A 26,780-nucleotide genomic window follows, 5' to 3' on the forward strand; every position below is an offset into this window, starting at 1 on the left:
TTTCTTTCCTTGGTGCAATCTGTGGTAATTTCACATATTTCCTTCTCCTCATCTAGTCGTTGGTATGTCATAAATAAGGAACGCACTGATAAGATCTCAGTCCAGTTTGGTTGAAAATGGAATGTAATAACAATGCACCTCTGGCTTAAGAGTGATTTAGCAGAACTTAAAACCCTGGAATGCTGATTCACACACTGAATTAGAAATGGTCTTCCTCCTCTGTCAAAGCAATAGACCTTGTGGTTAATGACATGCTTCGCTGTCACATCACATGACTCAAAGAGAGGTTATAAAACAGTGAATTTTAGTGATGCATGACTTCATTTACCTTTACCATGGGACTTACTGCTTAACCCATGAATTTGATATTACACTCGACTCCATCATTTCTTAAAGCAATCAGACCAATCGGGTGAGATTAATTTGCTTTTCTTCTCTTTAAACTTTCACTTAAAAATTGTTATGCCTGGAAATAAATAATATTTGACTGAAATAGGAACATTTTCCCAAATACTTAAAGACGGATAAAATGTATAATGAAATAAAAAATATATTTCAAAATGTGTATTAATAGTATTTTCATTGTAAATATCTATGAAGCCCATTTCCACCAATAAATAATATAAATACAACTTCTCGCAATTATGAGATTACATATTGCAATTCTTTTTCCTGAGAATTGTGTGATATAAACTTGCAATTCTGACACAGTTCTGACAGTTCTTTTTTCTCACAGTTCTGACTTTTTCTCACAATTGCAAGTTTATATGGTTGCAATCCTATTTTTTTTTTCACAATACTGACTTTTTTTCTCTCGCAATTGCAGGTTCATAACTTGCAAATGCTTGTTATAAAGTCAGGTTTTCAAGATATAAACTAAGATATAAAGATTAAAAAAAACAGAATAGAGAAAAAAATTACACAATGACTTTTCAATTTTTTTATTCAGTGGCGGAAATTGGCTTCCATAAATATCAGTCACTAGCTTAGTTGAGTTAAAGATGTAAATGAATAATAAATAGCTTAAGAATCTGCCATATACTTACATAAAGTGTCAGTTTAACACACACACACACAATCTGTAGCAATATTAAGACTGTGGCAATACTAGCTATCCTGGGTTTGGAATTTGCATAGTCTGGGTAACTAAAGTTAAAAAAAAGTAAAAAGACATTTTCCAGTAAATGAAATCTCCAGTCACAACATAAAATAGTTGAATTAATAATGGACAAAAGTAGTTGTTATGGTATATGTTTCCACACAACTTTATGTAACCACAGTCAGAGTACTGCCCGCTTTTTATGATCTACAGTCATCACTGAGGTGATAATTGCTGCCAACGTACACACCATTTTGAATAAATGCAGGATTAAAACGAATTTACAGATTTTAAGTCGGTTACATAAAAATGTAGATAACTTGAGTTGAATCTGAGAAATAAGTTTAATTACCATTGGATAACTGCTATTTGATCAGACTTGTTCTTAAGACACGGTCTTAACGTAAAAGCTAAATTTATGCAACTGCCCCCTGAACACTGGATAAAAGCCAGGTTCAAAAATTCTTGTTTCATTGCATTTACATACTGATTTTACAGATTTTGTATCTCTTTTAATCACTCCAAAAAAAATCAGAAAAAAAATACTGTCAATATTTTTTAACCTTGTTTTTGGAAATAAATTCTTAAATAAAGCAGCAAACGTATACAAAACAAACCCCTCATTACAAAAAATCAACCTTCAGAATATAAACGGAATACAACTACTAGTTTTGTGTATTTAAGTGCGGCTGAAATTGAGGTAAAAACGGCATTTGAAGATATAATTTAAATTTAAATACAAAAATAGAAAAAATAAAACAATAAAAACTACATATTAACAAACCCTTCAGTAAAAATCTTCAGAATATAGAGAGGAATAAAACTGCTAAGTTTGGTGTTTGTAGTGGGGGGGGGGTCTGTAGGTGCCTGCTGAAATGGAGAAACAAACTCATTTTGAGAAACGGCCTTTAAAGATATGTATTGTAATTCAAATTTACAGACGCAAATAGATAAAGTGCAATAATAAAACCAGTCGAATGACAGTAACAAATTTCTCAGTAAAAACTTTCATAAAATAGAAAGGAAATAAACTGCTAAGTGGAGACACAAACTTATTTTTCAGAAAACATCCTTTGAAGATATGCACTGTAATTGAAACCTACACATGCAAACAGATGAAGTGAAGTACACTGAAATGTGTACTTTGGATGTATTTCTAGTCTGAAAGAAGATTTATTGAAGGCAAAATGGCTCAAAAATCTCTTGCCAAAATGTCTTGCCTTAAGTTGATAAACCTAAACTTAGCCCGTAACTGAAACCATAACTTGAAGCCCAGCCAAACAGGTACAAAATTCTATTCTCCAAAGAAGCAGACCCAGATGCACACATTTTAGGTACAAATTGACTGCGGTTTTTTTTTTTTTAAATTTGTAGTATTATTATTATTATTATTATTATTATTATTCATTATTTAAAACCCCAAACCCAGTGCAAACCCAAAGTTAAACATTAAAATCTGACCCAATCCCAGAAAATGAAACCGACAGATTGTGAGGTCCCATTGAACTCAAGACATCTAACAAACCTCTACTGCACGATAACTAAGTCACACAAAAGCACTGCACTTTTTGCTGCAGTATATTTTTTCTGATCTAACACAACCTCATTCAAACTCATCAGCTCATTAATCAAATGTTCCATGACCTGAACCGAGTGTGTCATACAGGGGAGACGAGAGAATTGAGAATTGAGAAAGCTGGGCAAGGCATTTTCTGCATAGAACAAAACCAAATAATTTAAAATGTGTATTTTGATCATTTATCTCTCATCTTACATTATGTTCAAATGTGATCAATTCTTTCAGCTATCAAGATGTGGAGAACAGTATTGATGACCACCGTTTTTATGTTAACTGGTTAGTTCATGTCTTTTCACATTTATATTGAGAGTGTCATATTGTTTATCCCTTTGTTTTTTTTACTCACTCACAATCTGTGCACTTGTTCTAATGTTTGATTGATCATTTTTAACAGCACATACTGCAATCAGAGCTCACTCAACAGCATTTTTACTGTTTAGCAACTTTACAGCAAGCTTTTTTTTGTGTTTCAACAGATGACAATTCTACAACAGATTCAGTTATTCCATTAAACAATTGACAAGTGTTACAAATGATTCAAAGTCATGTGCACATACAGCAACCAAAAGAATTTACTACTGGACACAACTGATGGAACTTGCCACAGATGAAATATCCATGGAAACAATTGACAAGCCAGCACTTGTGGGAATATCCCATTTTCCGGATATCAGGTGAGTTCACAGCCTCTCGTTGTCAGTTCCGCATACAATAACTTCACAAAACAAAGAATTTACTGGAATAAAATAAAAAAAATTTCCACACTGCTTTCACAGAGATGAATCAACAAGGGAAACCACACGGTGACCTGACAGAAATGACAAACCAACAGAAGAAGCTATAGCTGACTCCACCTTCAACCATCTTTAACGCCGGATGACCCTACCACTGATACTACAGATCCGTCAATCAACAAACCAAAATTTACGGCAGGAACTACAGCATTTACTCAAACCAAGAGCTATACTAATCCATTAAGAATAAATAATTGGTTTCACTGATGACTCAGCCACAAATGTTACAGATGAATCAACAACAGCCTTTGCAACTGATTTCATCAGCAGGAAGATTCAACAGAGGGAAAACGGAACTATCAACTGTAGGATTTACTGATCAATCAACTACAACACAACCAAACACAAGAGCTATAGCTGAATCCACCTTAGAAGAAATAACTGTAAATTGACTACACTGACTGATATACTACAGATGAAGTTACGGGAATTGACAACAGCCTTCACATCAGACATAATCTACAAATGATTCATCAGAGGAAGATTCCAACAGAGGAAACGGAACTATCAACTGTAGGATTTACTGATCAATCAACTACAACACAACCAAAACACAAAGAGCTATAGCTGAATCCACCTTAGAAGAAATAACTGTAAATGTCACTGATGATACTACTGATTGAAGAATTGACAACAGCTTTCACATCAACATTTACTAATGATTCATCAGAGGAATTCAACAGAGGAAACGGAACTATCAACTGTAGGATTTACTGATCAATCAACTACAACACAACCAACCACAAGAGCTATAGCTGAATCCACCTTAGAAGAAATAACTGTAAATGTCACTGATGAGGGGGGGGGGGGGGATACTACTGATGAAGAATTGACAACAGCTTTCACATCAGACATTTCTACACACTTGATTCATCAGAGGAAGAATTCAGACAGAGGAAACGGAACTATCAACTGTAGGATTTTACTGATCAATCAACTACAACACAACCAAACACAAAAGCTATAGCTGAATCCACCTTAGAAGAAATAACTGTAAATGTCACTGATGATACTACTGATGAAGAATTGACAACAGCTTTCACGTCAGACATTTCGTACAAATGATTCATCAGAGGAAGATTCGACAGAGGAAACGGAACTAACAACTGTAGGATTTACTGATCAATCAACTACAACACAACCAAACACAAGAGCTATAGCTGAATCCACCTTAGAAGAAATAACTGTAAATGTCACTGATGATACTACTGATGAAGAATTGACAACAGCTTTCACATCAGACATTTCTACAAATGATTCATCAGAGGAAGATTCAACAGAGGAAACGGAACTATCAACTGTAGGATTTACTGATCAATCAACTACAACACAACCAACCACAAGAACTATTGCTGAATCCACCCTTAGAAGAAATAACTGTAAATGTCCACTGATGATACTACTGATGAAGAATTGACAACGGCTTTCACATCAGACATTCCTACAAATGATTCATCAGAAGATTCGACAGAGGAAACGGAACTATCAACTGTAGGATTTACTGATCAATCAACTACAACACAACCAAACACAAGAGCTATAGCTGAATCCACCCTTAGAAGAAATAACTGTAAATTTCACTGATGATACTACTGATGAAGAAAGCTGGACAAACAGCTTTCACATCAGACATTTCTACACGAATGATTCATCAGAGGAAGATTCAACAGAGGAAACGGAACTATCAACTGTAGGATTTACTTGATCAATCAAACTACAACACACACCAACCCACAAAGAACTATAGCTGAATCCACCTTAGAAGAAATAACTGTAAATGTCACTGATGATACTACTGATGAAGAATTGACAACAGCTTCACATCAGACATTTCTACTCTGTCTACAATGATTCATCAGAGGAAGATTCAACAGAGGAAACGGAACTATCAACCGTGTAAGGATTTACTGATCAATCAACTACAAACACAACCAAACACAAGAGCTATAGCTGAATCCACCTTAGAAGAAATAACTGTAATGTCACTGATGATACTACTGAAATGAAGAATTGACAACAGCTTTTTCACATCAGACATATCTACAAATGATTCATCAGAGGAAGATGTCACAGAGGAAACGGAACTTATCAACTGTAGGATTTACTGATCCAATCAACAACACAACCAAACACAGGAAATAGCTGAATCCACCTTAGAAGAAATACCTGTAACTGTCACTGACTAATACTACTGATGAAGGAACTGACAACGGCTTTGTCACGTCCAGACATCTACAAATTTCCAATCAGAAGATTCAGAATGGCAACTGTGAACTGAAAAATAAACTTAATTTACTGATGTCAACACATGAGTACTACTGATCCACCTAGAAGACAGACTGTAATGTTCACATCAGACATATCTGAAGAAATTGACAACAACAGCTTCACATCACTAACATTTCTACAAATGATCATCAGAGGAAGATTCAACAGAGGAAACTGAACTAATCAACATAGCCAGGAGGACTGATCAACCAACTACAACACACCAAACAACAAGAGCTATAGCTGGATCCACCTTAGAAGAAGTATAAACTGTAAACTGTCACTGAGTGATACCTACTGATGAAGAACTGACAACAGCTGACATTTACTACAGATCATATCTACACTGATTACATGTCTAAGACCAACCAACACCATTTACAAAATGATTCATCAGAGGAAAAGATAATTCAACAGAGGAACCGGAACCGTCAACTACCAGGAGGTTACTGATAAATCCAATACTACAAGTACAAAACCTCATTCAACAACAAGAATTACAGCTGAATCCACCTTAGAAGAAATAACTGTAAATGTCACAAATGAATACTACTGATGAAGAATTGACAACAGCATTCACATCAGACATCTCTACAAGTGTCTAACAAACCAAACGCCATTTACAAATGATTCATCAGAGGAAGATTCAACAGAGGAAACTGAACCGTCAACTACAGGAGTTACTGATCAACCAACTACAACACAATCAACAACACAACCTATAGCTGGATCCACTTTAGAAGATATAACTGTAAATGTCACTGATGATGATACTACTGATGAAGAACTGACAACCACATCAACATCAGAAATATCTACAAGTGTCTCAAACCAACCAACACCATTTACAAATGATTATCAGAGGAAGATTCAACAGAGGCGAAACCGAACCGTCAACTACAGAGGTTACTGATAATCCAATTACAATATATAAACCTCATTCAACCACAAGAATTACAGCTGAATCCACCTTAGAAGAAATAACTTTAAAATGTCACAAATGATACTACTGATGAAGAATTGACAACAGCATTCACATCAGACATATCTACAAGTGTCTCCAACAAACCAACGCCAACTACAAATGATTCATCAGAGGAAGATTCAACAGAGGAAACTGAACCGTCAACTACAGGAGTTACTGATCAACCAACTACAACACAATCAACAACAAAACCTATAGCTGGATCCACCTTAGAAGATATAACTGTAAATGTCACTGATGATACTACTGATGAAGAACTGACAACCACATTCACATCAGAAATATCTACAAGTGTCTCAAACCAACCAACACCATTTACAAATGATTCATCAGAGGAAGATTCAACAGAGGAAACCGAACCATCAACTACAGAGGTTACTGATAATCCAATTACAAGTATAAAACCTCATTCAACCACAAGAATTACAGCTGAATCCACCTTAGAAGAAATAACTTTAAATGTCACTAATGATACTACTGATGAAGAATTGACAACAGCATTCACATCAGACATATCTACAAGTGTCTCCAACAAACCCATCAACCCATTTACAAATGATTCATCAGAGGAAGATTCAACAGATGAAACCGAACCGTCAACTACACAGACGTTACTGATAATCCAATTACAAGTATAAAACCTCATTCAACCACAAGAATTACAGCTGAATCACCGACTTAGAAGAAACATAACTTTAAATGTCACTAATGATACTACTGATGAAGAATTGACAAGATTGACAGCAGCATTCCACATCAACAAGTGATCTCACAGCCATTTGATTCATCAAGGAAGATTCAACAAACCAACGCCATTTACAAATGATTCATCAGAGGAAGATTCACAGAGGAAACTGAACCGTCAACTACAGGAGAATTATTGATCACGTTTCACAGAGGAAACTCAACTACAAGTTTACTACAAAAACCACAATCAACCACAAGAATTACATCTGGAATCACCGCAGAAGAAACAACAATAGACTTTACTGATGTACTAACTACTGAAAATGCATTGGGATCCGCAACAACATTCACACCTGATGTATCTACAGGTGTCACAAAAAAATCAACACCATTTATAACAGATTCAACAAAAGAAGTTTTAACAGAGGAAACTGAACTGTCAACTGTAGAATTTACTGATCAATCAACTACAACCTCAACACCTCAGTCAACCACAGGAATTACAGCTGGAGCCACCATAAAAGAAACTATTGTCTTCACTGATGTACTAACCACTAAAAAGGCACTGGAATCCACAACAACATTCACATCAGGAATATCTAAAAGTGTCACATCTGAGAATGATTCAACTGCAGAGACTGAATTGACAACTATAGGAATTACTAATCAATCAACTACACTCTTTACACCAGAATCAACCACGGGAGCCCAATCATTCACTAAGATTCCTGATTTATCGACTACTGATTCTACAGAGGAATACACAACAGGAATATCACAAGAAATTACAACTAAAGGAATTGCTGGTCAGTCAGCTTCAGCCATCACAACATCTAAATCAACAGCTATAGATACATCAACCATGGATAGTGCAGCAACACAACCTGAGGTTACCACATCAAGAACTACAGCAATTACAGAAGAATCAGTGACTTCAGGGGATAATACACTGGCTACCACTGAGGGCTCCACCATGCTTATAAGTGGAACCACTATCTCACATGAAAGTCCTCTTTTCTGTAAGTTATCCAAAACCATACTCACATGTTTCATATGATGCATGACAATGCATAATATTATTCAGATTCAAATGTTAAATTTCCAGGATTGGCCAGAACGTAGAAAAGACAATAAAGTAATTTTGGTAGCCTTATCTTAATGCAGTAGTTTCTCTTCTCATTACTTAAGTATAACCAACTTTTTTTAAAGTCAGACAGCTTGGTTGTTTTTAAAAGAGGTTATGTATTTGTTCTGATTGAGACTAATATCTATTTGTTCATTCTTTGACAAAAGCGCCACAATCTACAGCACAACCACTAACAGTTGTAGTGGAACTCACCACTAAACCTACACTTGACACAACTGCAACTGAATCTTCAACACCACCCCAGGAGACAAAGAGTATGCCGACTACAGCCTTCACAAATAACCAGCATGTCATTACTTCACAACACACACAAACTACAGACCAATCTATAACAAATATCCAATCAACAATGAGTACATTGCAGATTGAAACAGGTACAGCCCAGCCTACTTTCTCAACAACTTTCCAGACCATATTTGCTTCTCAACCAAATCCATCTGCAGTCCAACCTAAAACTAATGCTCAATCCACAATTACTACACAACAACTTGCAACAGCTACAACCCAGCCTATATTCTCAGCAACTGCCCAGCCTACACATGCAGCCCAGACCGTTACTTCACAATCTACACAAACTGAAATCCAACCTACAACTAATGCCCAGTCCACAACTACTACACCACAACTTGCAACAGCTACAACCCAGCCTATATTCTCAACTGCCCAGCCTACACATACAGCCCAGACCGTTACTTCACAATCTACACAGACTGAAATCCAACCTATAACTAATGCCAATCCACAATTTACTACACCACAACTTTGCAAAAGTTACAACCCAGCCTATATTCTCAACAATTCCCCAGCCTACACATACAGCCCAGACTGTTACTTCACAATCTACTCAAACTGAAATCCAACCTATAACTAATGCCCAATCCACAATTACTACACCACAACTTGCAAAAGTTACAACCCAACCTATATTCTCAACAGCTGCCCAACCTACACATACAGCCCAGACTGTTACTTCACAATCTACTCAAACTGAAATCCCAACCTATAACTAATGCCCAATCCACAATTACTACACCACAACTTGCAACAGTTACAACCCAGCCTATATTCTCAATTCCCCAGCCTACACATCAGCCCAGACTGTTACTTCACAATCTACTCAAACTGAAATCCAACCTATAACTAATGCCCAATCCACAATTACTACACCACAACTTGCAACAGTTACAAACCCAACCTATATTCTCAACAGCTGCCCAACCTACACATACAGCCCAGACTGTTACTTCACAATCTACTCAAACTGCAATCCAACCTATAACTAATGCCCAATCCACAATTACTACACCACAACTTGCAACAGTTACAACCCAGCCTATATTCTCAATTCCCCAGCCTACACATACAGCCCAGACTGTTACTTCACAATCTACTCAAACTGAAATCCACCTATAACTAATGCCCAATCCACAATTACTACACACCACAACTTGCAACACAGTTACAACCCAGCCTATATTGCGCAATTCCCCAGCCTACACATACAGCCCAGACCGTTACTTCACAATCTACACAGACTGAAATCCAACCTATAACTAATGCCCAATCCACAATTACTACACCACAACTTGCAAACAGTTACAACCCAACCTATATTCTCAACAGCTGCCCAACCTACACATACAGCCAGACGGTTACTTCACAATCTACTCAAACTGCAATCCAACCTATAACTAATGCCCAATCCACAATTACTACACCACAACTTGTAACAGTTACACCCCAGCCTATATTCTCAACAACTGCCCAACCAACACATACAGCCCAGACTGTTACTTCACAATCTACTCAAACTGAAATCCAACCTATAACTAATGCCCAATCCACAATTACTACACCACAACTTGCAACAGTTACAACACAGCCTAAATTCTCAATTCCCCAGCCTCTACACATACAGCCCAGACAGTTACTTCACAATCTACTCAACTGAAATCCAACCTATAACTAATGCCCAATCCACAATTACTACACCACAACTTGCAAAAGTTTACAACCCAGCCTATATTCCCACAGCTGCCCAACCTACACATACAGCCCAGACTGTTACTTCACAATCTACTCAAACTGAAATTCAACCTATAAACTAATGCCCAATCCACAATTATTACACCACAACTTGTAACAGTTACAACCCAGCCTATATTCTCAACAGCTGCCCAACCTACACATACAGCCCAGACTGTTACTTCACAATCTACTCAAACTGAAAATTCAACCTATGACTAATGCCCAATCCACAATTATTACACCACAACTTGTAACATTTACAACCCCAGCCTATATTCCCAACAACTGCCCAACCTACACATACAGCCCAGACCGTTACTTCACAATCTTCTCAAACTGAAATCCAACCTGTAACTAATGCCCAATCCACAATTACTACACCACAACTTGCAAAAGTTACAACCCAGCCTATATTCTCAACAGCTGCCCAACCTACACATACAGCCCCAGACTGTTACTTCACAATCTACTCAAACTGAAATCCAACCTATAACTAATGCCCAGTCCACAATTATTACACCACAACTTGTAACAGTTACAACCCAGCCTATATTCTCAACAGCTGCCCAACCTACACATGCAGCCCAGACTGTTACTTCACAATCTACTCAAACTGAAATTCAACCTATAACTAATGCCCAATCCACAATTATTACACCACAACTTGTAACAGTTACAACCCAGCCTATATTCTCAACAACTGCCCAACCTACACATACAGCCCAGACCGTTACTTCACAATCTACTCAAACTGAAATCCAACCTACATCTAATGCCCAATCCACAATTACTACACCACAACTTGCAAAAGTTACAACCCAGCCTATATTCTCAACAACTGCCCACCCTTATTTCTATTCACAACCTACACAAACTGCAATCCCACCTATAACTACAGCTACATCTCAACCCAACTCAGAAATAACCCAACCTCAGAGTACAAAAACAGTTGCAATCCAGTCTACAATTATAACTCAACCGACATTTACCACAACTGCAAATGGTACCAAGAAAGTCCAGACCACAACTACATCCCAACCTATATCAACTACAATCCAGTCCACGACAACATCAAACCCTGCAACAGCTACAACAGTTAAACTGTCAACAATTACAACCCAGCAGATTACAACAGCTACAACTGAGACTAGAACAACTCACTTGGCGGCATCAATGCAATTGACAACAAATTCACTCCAACCTACCAGTACAATTCATGCAGCATCTGTATCTGAAAGCAAATCTACCACTACAACCCAAACTATAACTCTTACAGTCCCACCCACCACAATTACAACTCAGTCTACAGCTGCAACTACATCCCAACTACATTCCAAACCAACCTTTACAAACCAAATGACAACACAACAACTTTCAATTGGTACAACCCAGTTTATATCTGCCGCAACCCAACCTACAACAAATGCAACCCAGCCTTCAACCCCACCTGTATCCCCTGCTCCAACTCTAACACACACTTCAACCCAGCCTACAACTTCAACTATACCTGCACCTACAACCCAACCAAAAACAACTGCAACCAACCCTATATCTACAACTACTGCCGTAAATACAAGAACAAACCATCTTGCCATCACAACTACAACCACACCTTTACTTGAAACAACAGCACCGCTCACAACTACAGTGGAAGTCAGATTTTCCAGCTCAGAAATGTTTGATTCTTTACTGTCTGACAAAAATTCAGATATCTATAAAAAACGAGAAGAAAGAGTCAAAAAGGAGGTATGTGACAAATGTTTACTTCATAGTGGAGGATGTAGTTTTGAACAGCCAAAATTACAAAGTACAGTACAAATGTTATTATATACAAGATTTTGAATATAATATATATGTAATGTGACAAATTAATCACCACCTTAACTCTTACCAGTTTGAGTTTTTGCATTTTTCCTAAACCTGTCATATCTTGTAACTTTTCTACAGTTTGTGCCGATCTTTAAAAAAGAGTTCCCGTCCTTCTTCAGACTGACAGTGATTAGATTCATGTGGGTAACAAACATATAGAGTGCCCTTGACTTCCATCCTAAGCCATACCTTAACTTATGTTGATAAAATCACATCTTTAACAAAGACCTTGTTTTTTCCCTTTCATTTCTTTGTTGTAGAGAAGGATCAGTGATCACAGATATGAATTTGGAATTCAGGAAAGACACTCTTTTGCCAGATGACAATGAGATAATACGTACTATCACCAGTGCCAATACTACATTTAATATCACCAGAGCAGAAGGTAAAGCCAGTCAGTTAAAAATAAAACAGCTCTGGTTGCACTACTTTGGATGTTACGTGATGTGATCCTTTTGAGTGCTTGTTACTTACAATGTAAACTTTACTTTAAAAATGAATTTGTTCACATTGATTTTCCCCATTTTATGTTAAAACATATAATACAATCTGCAATTCAACCACCAACAGTTATGCCAAAAGCTGACCTTTCAACTACTTTACCAATCATACTACAACCCCGACCAAGCCCACTGAAGCCAAAGTAACCACGCATCAAGCAACAACGTTGACAACAAAAACACCAACAACAAAAGCCACAATCATCACGCCAACAACAAAAGCCACAATCATCACGCAAACAACAAAAGCCACAATTGCCACGACAACAACAAAAGCTGCAATCGCCACGTCAACAACAAAAGCCACAACTGCCATGCCAACAACAAAAGCCAAAATCACCACGCCAACAACAAAAGCCACAATCACCACGCCAAAAACAACTGCTACAACCACAACAGCCAAAACCACCACCACAACAGCAGTTCCAACACGCCCTCCACCAGTTTTAAACCATAGAGTTTGTCATTTTAGTAATATTTTTTCCAGACCTTCAAAACACACAAAGTGTGGCATTTAAAGAACCTAGCAGACAAAGTTCAAAATGAGGTGAGTCTTAAACAACAGAAACTTTTTTTTTTTTGCGGATGTAGTAGCATGTGCAAGGAATTGTGTCTGGTTTTGTATTGTTGCTTGTTTGGTTTTCATCTCTAAATCAAGTTAAAATTTAATATCCCACTTAGTTTCCCACGGTGATCTTTTGAAAACCATTTTTGGCATCTGATTCTTATTTAGTGGAAAGTATAGCATGATCAATGCATTTAATCCTTGTATGTGACATTTAATGACATTCCCAAAACTCATTCTTCCATAGTGTGAAAAAGTATATAAACTGAAGTATGGAGTTCGTTTCATCAGGACTATTGTGATTGCTTTCCAGGTGGGTTTCTAGTTCATTACTTAATCCAGTTCATCTAGTTTATTAAAGGTGCAATAGGTGATTGTCTTCAGAAACATTTTTTTGTTATGCTGGTTAAAAGTCTCTTCACATCCCAATAGCAATCATAAACTTTAAGTGGTCTAAATGTATTTATCTGTATTTATATAAACAAACTAATCTACATGACCAACAAAATATCTCCCAATAAAAACGCTCGGTCCGAGCTTTTTTAATTGGCTTTCCTACCTGCCTGTCAACATATGTATTAGGATACTTCTGCGCACCAGTTCGCGCAGACAAGATACGGTGTGTTCTCGTATGCTGTGCAGACAGAACGAGAATGGCAGACAAAAATTTAACAACCCCATCTTCCTTCCTGGTATTGTAGTACTCACACACCGGTGAATGACACATGATGTAGCCCAGCGGTTCCCAATTCCAGCCTATTGTAATAATGTTGTCTCTGGTATTCTGGTCTGTGAGTGTATATGCGTTCAGTGGGACGTTTGCTTTCAGCGCTATCAGGCTAAAGTTAACATTTTCCAAGATCTCTTACTGCACCTTTAAGAGAATCTTTAACAACATCTCCTGCATATAGACTTGATACATTTGTAAGAATCTGGAATCTCTCTCTGACACAAAGGGTCCATCCCATCTCAAGGAGTCCAATGGAGGTTGTTTGAGTAATTTTAAGTTGTTTTCCGTGATTACCTCAATTTCAACAAATAAGTCCTCTATGATTCTGCTGTTAAAAAGTTATTTGAGATCCCAACTTCCAATTTCCAGCTAATCAGCTTTACAATTTTTTGGACCACTTGATATGCACTAACCCCAGTTTTATGGAATATGTAAAAGACTAAATACTCGTGTCTTACACAGTGACAGATGTATTCTTTACACGTGTGATTCTTTTCAGAGCTTTTTCCAGAACCCGAGCAGAGGAAAATGTACAGGCAGTGCTTGAATTAGTGTTTAGCCAAACATCCACTGAACCGATCCCCAGCAACACTGACATTGTGGAAACTCTGAAAGAAGCAGCTACAACTCCAACTTCAGGGTTCAACCTCACTCTTGATTCCACCACTATAAATGTCCTTAGTAAGTTGAAATCACATTTGAGTTAGAGTTTTCTGATTATACCCAATTTCTAATATTTTACTTTGTTAATATGACTATAATGTTTTGGTGCAATTTGTGATACTTTAAAAAAAAAAAAATCCTTTTTTTGTAGAATCAGTGAAGATAATTCCGCTGACAATCCTCACCAATGGAACCTTTGTGGCTGCTCTTTCAAATAAAAGTTCTACTGAATTTCAGAACAGAGCTTCGATGATAAAAGCAGTGGTGAGTGGTGACGTTTTCTACTTATGAATTTTGGGTAAAATGCTTTTACAAAATAAAGCCAATTTTGTCAAATAACTCTTGTTTTGCAGCTTGAACCTTTCTTCTTTGCTGATTATCCAACATCATTCAGCACCATATCCGTAACAAACTTCAGGTATGAATATACTGCTGTGTTCTTGAAATTGGCTACTGATTCAAACATAACACTCAGATTTCATTGATGAATCTTGAATTCCAAACTCTCTCCAGTGTTGCCAGTGTAAAATTAAGGAGTGTGCCAACAATCCGAAACTCCATGGATCTCACATTCGGAGCGGACGCCGTTCTACCCAATAGCACCCAGATAGTGAACACTGTAGTCCGAGCAGCCAGAAAAAACACGTTACCCTTCCAGATCTTCACTTCTTCAATCATAATAAATGGAACCGGTGAGTGATGCACTTTAATCTCGCATTTTGACAGCAAAAAATTGTTTACTCAGATTAGTGTTCATACTCATGTAAATAGAAAATATAACGTTCCACACTGACAGTGAATGATAAATATTAAGTTCCATCTGTTCTGCTGTGTTTTCTTTTGTAATGCAGAATATTCGTCAGGTGAAGTCAGCAGCAGGGTCAGTGTGTTGACCGCTTCAGTCCTGGTTGCTGTGTCGCTTCTGGTTCCATGGTTTAACTGGGCATAACCACTCAGGCCAATATAACTGATTCATACGGGTCTAAATCTTCCTTGCCTTTCACGCCTGCTCAAATGAAGGACTCGTACATGTAAACAAAACTCTGACTGCATCAGTTTTTAGAACTGAATGTGTCTGTTTTTAGCTCTTGTTCTGTTTTCAGAACAGGTTAACACTAGTCATACAAGCACTTTTAGTAATTTATTTATTCTTAAAAAAAAGACTCAGTTAAATCATATTGTCATTGGTTTCTTTTCTGAATAATGTAATCTACAAATCAAGGGGCAGTTCTTTAAAGTCATTAATTTATTGTTTGTTTATTCTGTATGTGTTGTAGTCGGATGAGTAAAAGTGGGTACAACATAACAATCTACAAACTTATAGTATAAGCTACAACAACCACATTTTCAACTGAATTCTTTTGTAATATTGTAATATATATGAATATATATGTAATATATAACCATCTCTGTTATATCTAAGATGAACTCTGGTAAAACTATTGAAATGCATTACATTTGTTAATTTATTTGTTGATCAATAAAAAATAGGAGTGTAACGGTTCAAAGTACTCACGGTTCAGTTTGTATCACGGTTTTACAGTCATGGTCTTAGGATGGTTCGGTATGTGCTATTTTAGGGGAAAAAGTACTATACTGTCAAATAAAGAAAATAAGAACAAATAATCTAACTACACAGGGGCTTAGCCATCGTTTCAAAAGTGGGGGGGACAGAATGTCTAGTGTTATACCTGTTTTTTATTTAATATATAATATATAGATATATATATATATATATATATATATATATATATATATATATATAGATATATATATATATATATATACATATAATGTAAACCTCTCTCTGGCCTTTTTCCAGTTCTTAAAACCAGAGATATAAAGGTGATTTCTGATTTTTTTGGCAAATTCTTAAGTTTTGTTTTTAAAGGCTTTGAAGCACAATGCTCCATCAGTACCAGGCTCAAAATTAAGCCATGCAAATTCTTGGGTACCAGTGAACCTGAAATTTTAGAGTTCTGTCCCGAAGCACCTGACACACAATAGTCTTAGGATCTGACTTGTCTGGTTTTAATACAGTTACAGAAGACCTGCCTATTTCTACAGCAGCCAACCCTATGCCAGATCCCATCTGTTCTGTCTATAAAAAAGTACAAATTAGTCTGATTAGTCTAAGTTAAAAGGTATAAGAAATATCTTATCATAGACAATGCTGTAAATAATCTGTCCTCTCCTCTTAAGCCTTATTGAACCTTTCTGCCTCATTCACTCTCAACTCTGAATACACTTCTGCCTGTTTGAAACGTGCATACAGGGAATAGTGACATACAGAAGAACATAACATATTAAGCACACTGCTGGACAATAACCAATAATTTGTATCCTAAAATATTTTTTAACACTTAGATAATAAGTACCTACAGTAGATTAAAAATGATAGCTGAGAAGTTGTTCATCATACTAATATGTTACATAGTTTTTTCTATATTTACTAATTCTATTATATTAATTTTTTTTTATGATTGGTCCACATATAATCCTGCAAACACTTGTGTATTAATAGATTTTATACAATGTAAAAAAAAAAACTATGCAATAGCAGCCATGTTTTAAAAGGCACTCTATCTGCTCTCACCTGTGAAGTTTCTTTTGCTTGTGTGTCATCCTGATTCTGCCCTGACAAACCTAGGCTGTCTGTTTCTTGTTCATTCTTGACAACACATAAAAAGGTAAAATTAGTGCAATAATGAAAGAGCACCCCACAAATTAAGATCGTTCCTATCGTCAATAAATGCTTACTTCATTGAAATGCATTGTGTAGAATTGGTAGTGTTAAACATGCTGTAAACGCTGTAAAATCTCAGTTCAAAATTAATTTATTCTTATTTGAAGGGGTTTGATAACATACTTCACGTTACAAAAGACTTATGGAAAATACACTGAAAATACATTTGTTCCGGCAGCTATTTTTTTCCATATGATTTCCATCAAAACTGGCTAATTATTCGCTTGACATTTTCGTAAAAAAGGAGTTTAACCACATGCCAACTTACGCTGCTTGACATTTTCGTAAAAAAGGATTGAGTTTTTTGCCACTTTGAACTAATCGCGACCTCTATGAATGTTGGATACAGTGCGGGACAGCGGATGTGTGTGACTGATTGCCATGGAAACATGAACGTCATGTATAGACTATCTTGTCTCTTTGAATTTTAAATCATTCTGCATTTACATTGCTCCATTAAAACCTCAAACAGGTCGTGAACACAACTGTCCAATGAAAAAGTAGGGGGGACACGACCACCGTGTAATCTATGCCCCTGTAACTACAAATAACAGCACAAATAAATACAAAAAGAGCAAAGATAAATAAAATGAAGAGTGCTTCTCAGGTTTTTTAGGTAGGTCTAACATTAGTTTTTTTTAGATACTGTGATGAGTCGGTTGCCTCCCCCGTAATTATTATTGTCCCCCCGTCCCTTAATCGCCGCCCTTCACCAGGCTCCCGACAGGAGTGGGTGCGTGAGAGAGGAGGGGCGCTGTAAGAGCCAGGGCTGGCCTGCTTGTGATGAGGCCACACCTGACGCAAATGGAGCCTCACCACCACCTCCTCGAGAGACCCGGTCCTCTTCCCTGTGCATGCACGCTGGTGTCCTCGTGGGTCCAGGAAGGGTGCATAGAGGGACTCCCGTGCCACCAGAGACGTGATCTGCTGGACCCGTGATCTGGACGAGAACCGCACCTGTTACACGGCTGTCGGGCCAGAATGCCGGGCCGTTTTTAGTCCCTTCAAGTGACAAGTCAAACATTAGTTTTTTTTAGATACTGTGATGAGTCGGTTGCCTCCCCCGTAATTATTATTGTCACCCTGTCCCTTAATCGCCGCCCTTCACCAGGCTCCCGACAGGAGTGGGTGCGTGAGAGAGGAGGGGCGCTGTAAGAGCCAGGGCTGGCTGCTTGTGATGAGGCCACACCTGACGCAAGTGACCCCACCAGCAAGATGGATGCCGCCGCTGGAAGAAGCCACCGCCCCTCACGCCCCGGACCGAAGAGGGGAGCACGTGAGGCTGCTGGACTCCACCCCTTACCCTGGACCCTTCCTTCCTGTACACTACCTGCCCTTCACATACCCCGCAGCACGACGAGGACACCAGAATCCCTGTTTATTTTTGACACTCTTCCCCTTTGGACACTTTTATTCCCTGTTTTTGTTAATAAAAGCCTCTCTGAGGCCTGACGCCACACCCACTGTGTCTGTCGTTTGCTCCTCCCGCCATAGTACAGAAATTGAATAAAGTGAGGAAGTCTAAAATAACATTGCATATTTTACTATATAAATTGACGATTAAGCCTTATTAAAGTTAGAAAAGCTATTCAATCAAGAGCAGTGAGTGATTTCCTTGTCTTTTGCTGTTTGATTAGGCTAACATTAAAAACACATACAGCAGCTAAATAGCTAGCTGTCACTTTAAGACACACAATGCACGGATCCAGTACACTGATACTGTACATTTAACTGACTGCATCTGCTAGTATACTTACCTAGATGGGCATGTTGACATTTTTTATGTAAATTTGTCCATACAAGTCTTGAAACAGATCTCAATATATTCCAGCATACGGCACTCGCACTAAACAAAGTTTACAAAGAGTGACTGGTTTGTCCACTTTGTTTGTTTGTTTTGTTTTTTTGTTTGTTCATTGCTGTTGTTGTAATGTTGTTGAAACAGGCCTTTAATAGCCGAACTCTGTCTGTTTCATGTGTTGTTATTTTTAACAGGCCATATTACAGAAGCGTTGTGAGATATAAGAACAACAGCACAACAACTTCCCAAAAAACCGGTGGATAAAGAAATGTATCATTCATTTTTTTTTTACTACCGAAAATCATTACACCACTAATAAAAAACGAGAAAAATCAAGATCAGAATTAGCTTTTTTCGCTAGGTGTGCACAAACACATGGGGAATTTGTTGTGTTCTTTTTTTAAGGTGCTCCTGGTACATACATACATGCATACATACATACACATCTGACATGAGAACAACAACAAAAAAAACAGTTAAATAGTAAGACAACAATAAATAATGTGTATGAATCTCCATCCTGGATGAGGCCGATGACTGTAGTGTCACCTGCAAACTTCAGGAGTTTGACAGAGGGGTCTTTAGAGATGCAGTCATTTGTGTACAGGGAGAAGAGCAGTGGGGAGAGAACGCAGCCCTGAGGAGCTCCGGTGCTGATGGTGCAGGTGTTGGATGTGATTTTTCCCAGCCTCAATAGCTGCTGCCTGTCTGTCAGGAAGCTGGAGAGCCACTGACAGATGGAGGTGGGCACAGAGAGCTGTGTGAGTTTATTCTGAAGGGTGTCCAGGATGATGGTGTTGAAAGCGGAGCTGAAGTCCACAAACAATATCCTTGCATAAGTCCCTGGTTTGTCCAGATGTTGGAGGATATAGTGCAATCCCATATTGACTGCACATCCACAGACCTGTTTGCTCTGTAAGCAAACTTCAGGGGGTCCAGCAAGGGTCCAGTAATGTCCTTCAAGTAGGCCAACACCAGTCTCTCAAATGACTTCATGACCAAAGATGTAAAGGCAACAGGTCTGTAGTCATCAAGTCCTGTGATTTTTGGTTTCTTGGGTACAGGGATGATGGTGGAGTGTTTGAAGCAAGAGGGGGCTTCACACAGCTCCAGGAATCTGTTGAAGATCAATGTGAAGATGGATGATAGCTGGACAGCACAGGCTTTGAGGCAGGCTGGGGAGACACCATCTGGGCCTTTGGCTTTCCTTATCTTCTGCTTCCTGCAGACTTTGCATACATCCTCTTTACAGATCTTGAGTACAGGCTGAGAAACAGTAGTTGGGAGGGGGAGGGTGTTGATGGCTGTGCTGTGAGATGGTCAGAGCGGGTGTGTGGGGTGTCAGACCAGGCTTTTGCTCTTCAAACCTGCAGTGGAACTCATTCAGGTCTTCAGCCAGGTGTTGATTGGCCTCAGTGCTGGGGCATGGGGTCTTGTAGCTGGTGATGGCTTTCAGGCCATTCCACACTGATGTAGAGTCATTACTTGAAAGCTGTTTTTTATCTTTTCAGAGTAATTTAACTTTGCCACTCTTATCTCCCTATTCAGTGAGTATTTGGCCTGTTTGTACAAGTCTTTGTCCCCACTCCTGTAGGTGTCATCTTTGGTCTGGCAAAGCTGTTTGAGTTTTGCACTGAACCAAGGTTTGTCATTGTTAAAAGTTAAACAAATCCTGGTGGGAACACACATGTCCTCACAGAAACTGATGTAGGATGTCATGGTGTCAGTAAGCTCATCCAGATCAGTAGCTGCAGCTAATCGTACATCTGTGCAACGAGTGCCAGTGTGGACTATTCACATGTGATTTGGGGGAATGTGAAGAGCAAACGGCCTGTGGGACATTGGCCATCTGTTCATTTAAATCCAGCACCTGTGGACTATAGTTTTCAGTAGTTGCAGCCTCAAAAACACACTCTAATCAGTAAGTTCAAAGCAGGCCTGTAAATCTTGCTCTGCTACAGCAGTCCATCTCTTTACAGTTTTTACTACAGCCTTAGCAGACTTGAGTTTCTACCTGTAGGCTGGTAGAAGATGAACTAAACAGTGATCAGAGAGTCCCAGTGCTGCTCTGGGGACAGAATGGTATGCATCCTTTAAAACAGTGTAGCTGTGGTCCAGTATATTGCTGTCTCTGGTGGGGCATGTGTTGTTCTGTGTATATGGGTGAGATTAGCTTTATTAAAATCACAGAGAACGATCATGAAACAGTCCAGATAACGTTTTTCTGTGTGTGTGATCTGATCAGCCAACAGTTCTAGAGCAATGCTCACACGTGCATCAGGAGGAATGTACACACTCACCAGAATAAGTGAGGAAAACTGCAGCAGTGAATAAAAAGGCTTACAGTTAATGAAGAGAGCTTCCAAATTTGGGCAGCACATCTTCTTTAACTACTGTCACATCTGTACACCCAGCCTTAATTGATATAAAAAACGCAATCCACTGTCTCTTGTTTTCCACGACAACTTGTTGATGCAGTCTTCTCTAAACAGCTGGAAGCCCGTTAGATGTAACGCACTGTCTGGGATTGCTCCGTTCAGCCAGGTGTCCGTGAAGCAGAGCGCTGCAGAGTTTAAAAAGTCCTTGTTTGTGTGTGTGAGGAGTCATAGTTTATCTGATTTATTTGCTAGGGAGCGGAGATTCGCCAGATGAATGCTCGGCGTCGGAGTCCTTAAAACACTGTTGGAATTTCAAGAGCGCGCCGGCGTGCTTCCCTCTCTTGCGTCGCCTGGAGCGCTTGTATAAGAACACAGCTCCTCTGACTAAAGTCAAGTCAAGTCAAGTCAAGTCAAGTCTGCTTTATTGTCAATTCTTCCACATGTACAGTACATACATACAGAGAATCGAAATTGCGTTACTCTCAGACCCCCGGTGCATACAGATAACACTAACAGTAGAGCCTAAAAATCTAGATCAAATATAAAATATAATATAACTACTATACAATAAGGGAATGTAAAAAAGAGATAATAGAAAAAATAAAATAAAAATAAGGGTTAAATAAAAGCAGCGCAAGGCACATGGCAGATAGAGTGCAAACCAGTGAACAAAAACAGTGCAGATAAAAAGATTTTTAATGCATAAAAAAATAGCTTATTCAGTCTGATTAAAAGTGACAAAGGGCTCAAGAGCAGTTATTTTATTAAACTGAATGATGAGGTGGTAGAATGATGTCAGTTCCATGGTGAATGAGTGAATGAGGTAGTGAGCAGACCACTGCTGCACAAAGTGACTGGTGCATGACATCGTATGTTAGAGGGAGGGGGGGGTTGGAAGGACCTGGGGATGTGGGACCTGGGGGGGGGGGTTTGGGGGGTTCATAGTTCAGTGGTGCCTGAGGCAGAAGAGGGACGGGGGGGCAAGTTCGGGAGCGAGTTCTGCTTCATGAAAGCCTGATGTATGAAGCTGTCCTTCAGTCTGCTGGTCCTGGCCTGGAGACTTTGCAGTCTCCGCCCTGATGGCAGCAGACTGAAGAAGCTGTGTGACAGGTGAGTGGGATCACCTGCAATGCAGAGGGCTTTTCGAGTGAGACGGGTGGGAGGGAGGGAGGGGAGAGAGAGACACCAACGATCTTCTCAGCTGCTCTCACTATGCGTTGCAGAGTCTTCTGGCAGGACGCGTTGCAGGTGCCATACCACACAGTGATGCAGCTGGTCAAGATGCTCTCGATGGTGCCTCTGTAGAAGGTGCACATGATGGGGGGTGGGGCTCTGGCTCTTCTCAGTTTGCGGAGGAAGTAGAGACACTGCTAGCACTCTCACTCTCACTCACCATCTCCATCATTCCATTAGATTTCAAAAATCAACAAAACACAAATTAACTTTTAAAACAAAACTCTCTCCACAGTCGCACCGTTGATGGTCAGAGAAGCATGCTGAGTGTGCGCTCTCCTGAAGTCAACAATCAATCTCCTTCGTCTTCTCCACGTTCAGAGAGAGATTGTTGTCACTGCACCACCCGGCCAGGCGGCTCACCTCGCTCCTGAAGTTTGTCTCATCTCTGTTGCTAATGAGACCCACCACAGTCGTGTCATCCGCAAACTTAATGAAGAGGTTGGAGTTGTGTGACGGTGTGCAGTCGTGGGTCAGCAGAGTGAAGAGGAGGGGGCTCAGCACACATCCTTGGGGGGCCCCAGTGTTCAGTGTTCAGTGTGATGGTGCTGGATGTGTTGCTGCCGACACGTACTGCCTGAGGTCTTCCAGTCAGAAAGTCCAACAGCCAGTTGCACAGCGAAGTGTTGAGCCCCAGCTCGACCAGAGAGTTCTGCTGCACAGTCTCTCAGTACACGCCCAGGAATGTTGTCAGGACCCGGAGCTTTGCGTGCATTGATCCTGCTGAAGGATCTCCTCACGCTGTCCGGGGTCAGCGTCATCACCTGGTCACTGGGAGGAGGTGGAGTCTTCTGTGCAGTGGAGCTGTTTTGTGCCTCAAAGCGAGCGAAGAAGGTGTTCAGCTCGTTCAGCAGAGAGATGTTGCTGTCACAGGTCTGCTGTGGGGGCTTGTAGTCCGTAATGGTCTGTACCCCCTGCCACAGGCTCCAAATGTCTCTGCTGTCACTGAATTGATGGGCTATCCTCCTGGAGTACTGTCTCTTAGCCTCTCTGATGCCGCGGGATAGGTTGGCCCTGGCTGTTCTCAAGCCCCCCTCGTCTCCAGCTCTGAAGGCAGCGTTCCGCGTCTCCAGGAGTCTGTAGACTTCCCCTGTCATCCACGGCTTCTGGTTGGCCCGGACAGTAATGGTTTTTGTGACTGTTACATCCTCAATGCACTTGGTGATGTAGGCAGTGACAGTCTCCGAGTACTCCTGGAGGTCAGTGGAGTTATGGTAAGTGGCAGCCTGCTTAAACATATTCCCAGTCAGTTGTATCAAAGCAGTCCTGAAGAGCGTCAGACGACCCTTCTGGCCACACTTGAATCTGTTTCTGAACTGGTTTACCGACTTTAACAAGTGGTCTGTATGCAGGCATTAGCATGACAGTGATGTGTTCTGAGGCACCGAGGTGGGGGAGGGGGAGGGCTTTGTAAGCTCCTCTCTGTGTGGTGTAAACAAAGTCTAAAATGTTATTACCTCGTGTTGGAAAGTTAATGTGTTGGTGTATTTTTGGGAAACACACTCTTTAAGTCAGCATGGTTGAAATCCCCAGCTATGATGAGAAAAACATCGGGGTGTGCTGTCTGCTGCTCACTGATGTGCTGGTACAGTTCATTTAGTGCATCGTTCCTGTTGCTGTTGTTGTTGTTCAGGGGAATGTAAACCGAAACGAGCAGTATGGCAGTATATTCCCTCAGCAGATAGAACGGCCGGCACTTAATAATCATAAACTCCATCAGGGGTGAGCAGTGTTTGCAGATCACAACAGCATTGCGGCACCACGCGTCATTGATGTAAACACAAAGCCCGCCGCCGCGGGTTTTTCCTCCCGCGACGCGAGCTCTGTCTGCTCGATAGCACGTCAGCTGGTCGAGCTGAATGGCGCAGTCCGGAACGCTGTCGCTGAGCCATGTTTCCATGAATACAAACACACAACAGTCTCTTACAGTCCTCTGAGTTGAACGTAGTAATCGGATGTAGTCCAGTTTATTGTCCAAAGAGCGTACGTTAGCCAGTACGATGGTGGGGATAGATGGCTTGTGCGGGTTAGCCGTTAGCCTAGCCCGGACACCTCCTCGCTTACCCCTCTTCTGCTTCCTCTCACGCCGCTTGTGGCGCCTCCGCTGTGGGCGAGATGCAGTAGTGGGGGTCGGTGATGATGTAGGCCTCCAGAGTAGTCCGAGGGCCCGCAGCTGTTCCGCGTGTGCGGAGTTTAACTCTAAAAATGCGGCTCTGCCGACATCCAGCAGAAACTCACGACTGTATGCGCGCTTAAAGACAGATAGACGCGATGACGACGTACAAAAACACTGCGACTCACAAGACAAAAAACACGAAAACACCGTTCTGTCGGGACAGAGAGAAGCCGCTGCGTGTGGACGCGCCGCCAGTCCAAGATGGTGGCGCGTCCACACATGTAAAACACATGTAAAAACATGTTCAGTAAAACATGTGCATGCTCAAATGTTGGCAGAAAGTTATTTGGTGTGCTATTTTCTGATGTCCAGGAGTTCGTTTCTAGTAAAGCTGATCGGGAAAAAAGTTGCTTAAGACAAAAAAAGTACAAGTACAAAGGAGCGACAAACCATGGCTGCCATCTGCGGCACCATCTTGAGGAATATTTATTTGATCAGAACCAAATGCCATGTTCTCAGGTTTCTTTTCACTTCTCAGTTTACATTTTATTTCCTAATCTTTCGTATCTACAATCAGATTCAACATCTCCACCCACAACCTTGTCTGTCCAGTTTCTGCTTAGTTCCTTTTTGATTCATTACATTTCTGAGATGTTGAAAACAAAAACTTAGAATTCTAGAATGTAGAATCAGCTCACTGGCACAGATATCCGCCTCATTTTTAACATAAGAGCATTTGTGGCCATTTGGAACTTGAATGTGTGAGACTTCCATATCATTTGCTTGTTTTTTTTTTGTTTTTTTTTACCTGTACAAAACAGTCTGTTTAATATGATAAATCCCAATTGGCTTTTTTTGTTGTTGTTGTTTTACCACACATTTGTTTTTCTTCTAATTTAGAGGCTGATGAATTGGAAGTCTGGAACATTTACAGAAAATGGCTTACTTCCTTGCTGCAAAATAAGGTGGATAGCCTAGAATTAATTACAGATTAATTACAGGCGTGACAGATCAGACTGCGGTGTTTATGCACACCCGGAACGCTGCAGTCCAATGGAAATATTTGTTTACATTCACAAGTACTGTATACAAAGGTTTTGATAAAAAGCATTTCTTGTGTAGGGCTGCATGATAAATCGAATGCAATTGTAATGCGTATCTCATCAGTAAAGCCGGTTCTGTGATTAGTAGTAAATCTCCATCACGTGCTTTCAGATGGAACAGCATTTACTACACAAAGCCCTAGTTCACTGACAAGCTACGCAAAACTGTGTTCATAATCGCAGATTGATTTAATCGTGCGATACAGAAATAGAAGAAATCGTTCTGTGATTATGAAAGCTGTTTGGGTATCTTCTCAGTGAACTATGGCTCTGTGTAGTAAATGCTGTTTCATCTGAAAGCATGTGAAAATACCACATTTAATAACATGTTTTTACTCCAAACTCACTTCATAACTTCAGTCAAGTGCTTGAAATAAATCCTTCTGTAAGATGATGTGGCTTCTTACATAGAATAAGGCACGCAACATATTTCATAGTATTTTCATATAAGCACTCAAAAAAAAGATACTTTAAACTAACTTAATTCAA

The 26,780-nt window shown here is 39.7% G+C and overlaps 2 protein-coding genes and 1 long non-coding RNA gene across 3 annotated transcripts; all 3 read left to right on the plus strand.

Annotated features, from left to right (window-relative positions):
- Positions 1-332: 332 nt before the first annotated feature.
- LOC109091879 lies at positions 333-3,106 on the plus strand. The gene is made up of 3 exons (XR_006160333.1): positions 333-412; positions 2,904-2,954; positions 3,073-3,106. It is a non-coding gene; the product is annotated as an uncharacterized LOC109091879 (long non-coding RNA).
- Positions 3,107-7,657: 4,551 nt separating this feature from the next.
- LOC122145540 (putative nuclear envelope pore membrane protein POM 121B) lies at positions 7,658-9,597 on the plus strand. Its single transcript, XM_042759323.1, has 2 exons — positions 7,658-8,431; positions 8,706-9,597. The coding sequence occupies exons 1-2, from the start codon at positions 8,275-8,277 to the stop codon at positions 9,410-9,412; spliced, it is 864 nt and encodes a 287-aa protein (XP_042615257.1). The 5' UTR covers positions 7,658-8,274; the 3' UTR covers positions 9,413-9,597.
- Positions 9,598-11,450: 1,853 nt separating this feature from the next.
- LOC109091236 (mucin-2-like) lies at positions 11,451-13,468 on the plus strand. The gene is made up of 4 exons (XM_042759324.1): positions 11,451-12,333; positions 12,535-12,596; positions 12,717-12,841; positions 13,027-13,468. The coding sequence occupies exons 1-4, from the start codon at positions 11,761-11,763 to the stop codon at positions 13,101-13,103; spliced, it is 837 nt and encodes a 278-aa protein (XP_042615258.1). The 5' UTR covers positions 11,451-11,760; the 3' UTR covers positions 13,104-13,468.
- Positions 13,469-26,780: the final 13,312 nt, after the last annotated feature.

The sequence above is a fragment of the Cyprinus carpio genome, chromosome A7 (assembly GCF_018340385.1).
Source record: "Cyprinus carpio isolate SPL01 chromosome A7, ASM1834038v1, whole genome shotgun sequence".
In the NCBI taxonomy this organism is placed as follows: domain Eukaryota; kingdom Metazoa; phylum Chordata; class Actinopteri; order Cypriniformes; family Cyprinidae; genus Cyprinus; species Cyprinus carpio.

What these genes read in the sequence shown, in the direction of transcription:
- LOC122145540 (XM_042759323.1), top strand. Translation starts at nt 8,275, where the DNA reads ATGGATAGTGCAGCAACACAACCTGAGGTTACCACATCAAGAACTACA. An exon ending in ACATGAAAGTCCTCTTTTCT is followed by an intron (nt 8,432 to 8,705) that starts GTAAGTTATCCA and finishes CTTTGACAAAAG; the next exon opens with CGCCACAATCTACAGCACAA.
- LOC109091236 (XM_042759324.1), top strand. Translation starts at nt 11,761, where the DNA reads ATGCAATTGACAACAAATTCACTCCAACCTACCAGTACAATTCATGCA. An exon ending in AAGAAAGAGTCAAAAAGGAG is followed by an intron (nt 12,334 to 12,534) that starts GTATGTGACAAA and finishes ACTTTTCTACAG; the next exon opens with TTTGTGCCGATCTTTAAAAA. An exon ending in CTGACAGTGATTAGATTCAT is followed by an intron (nt 12,597 to 12,716) that starts GTGGGTAACAAA and finishes TCTTTGTTGTAG; the next exon opens with AGAAGGATCAGTGATCACAG.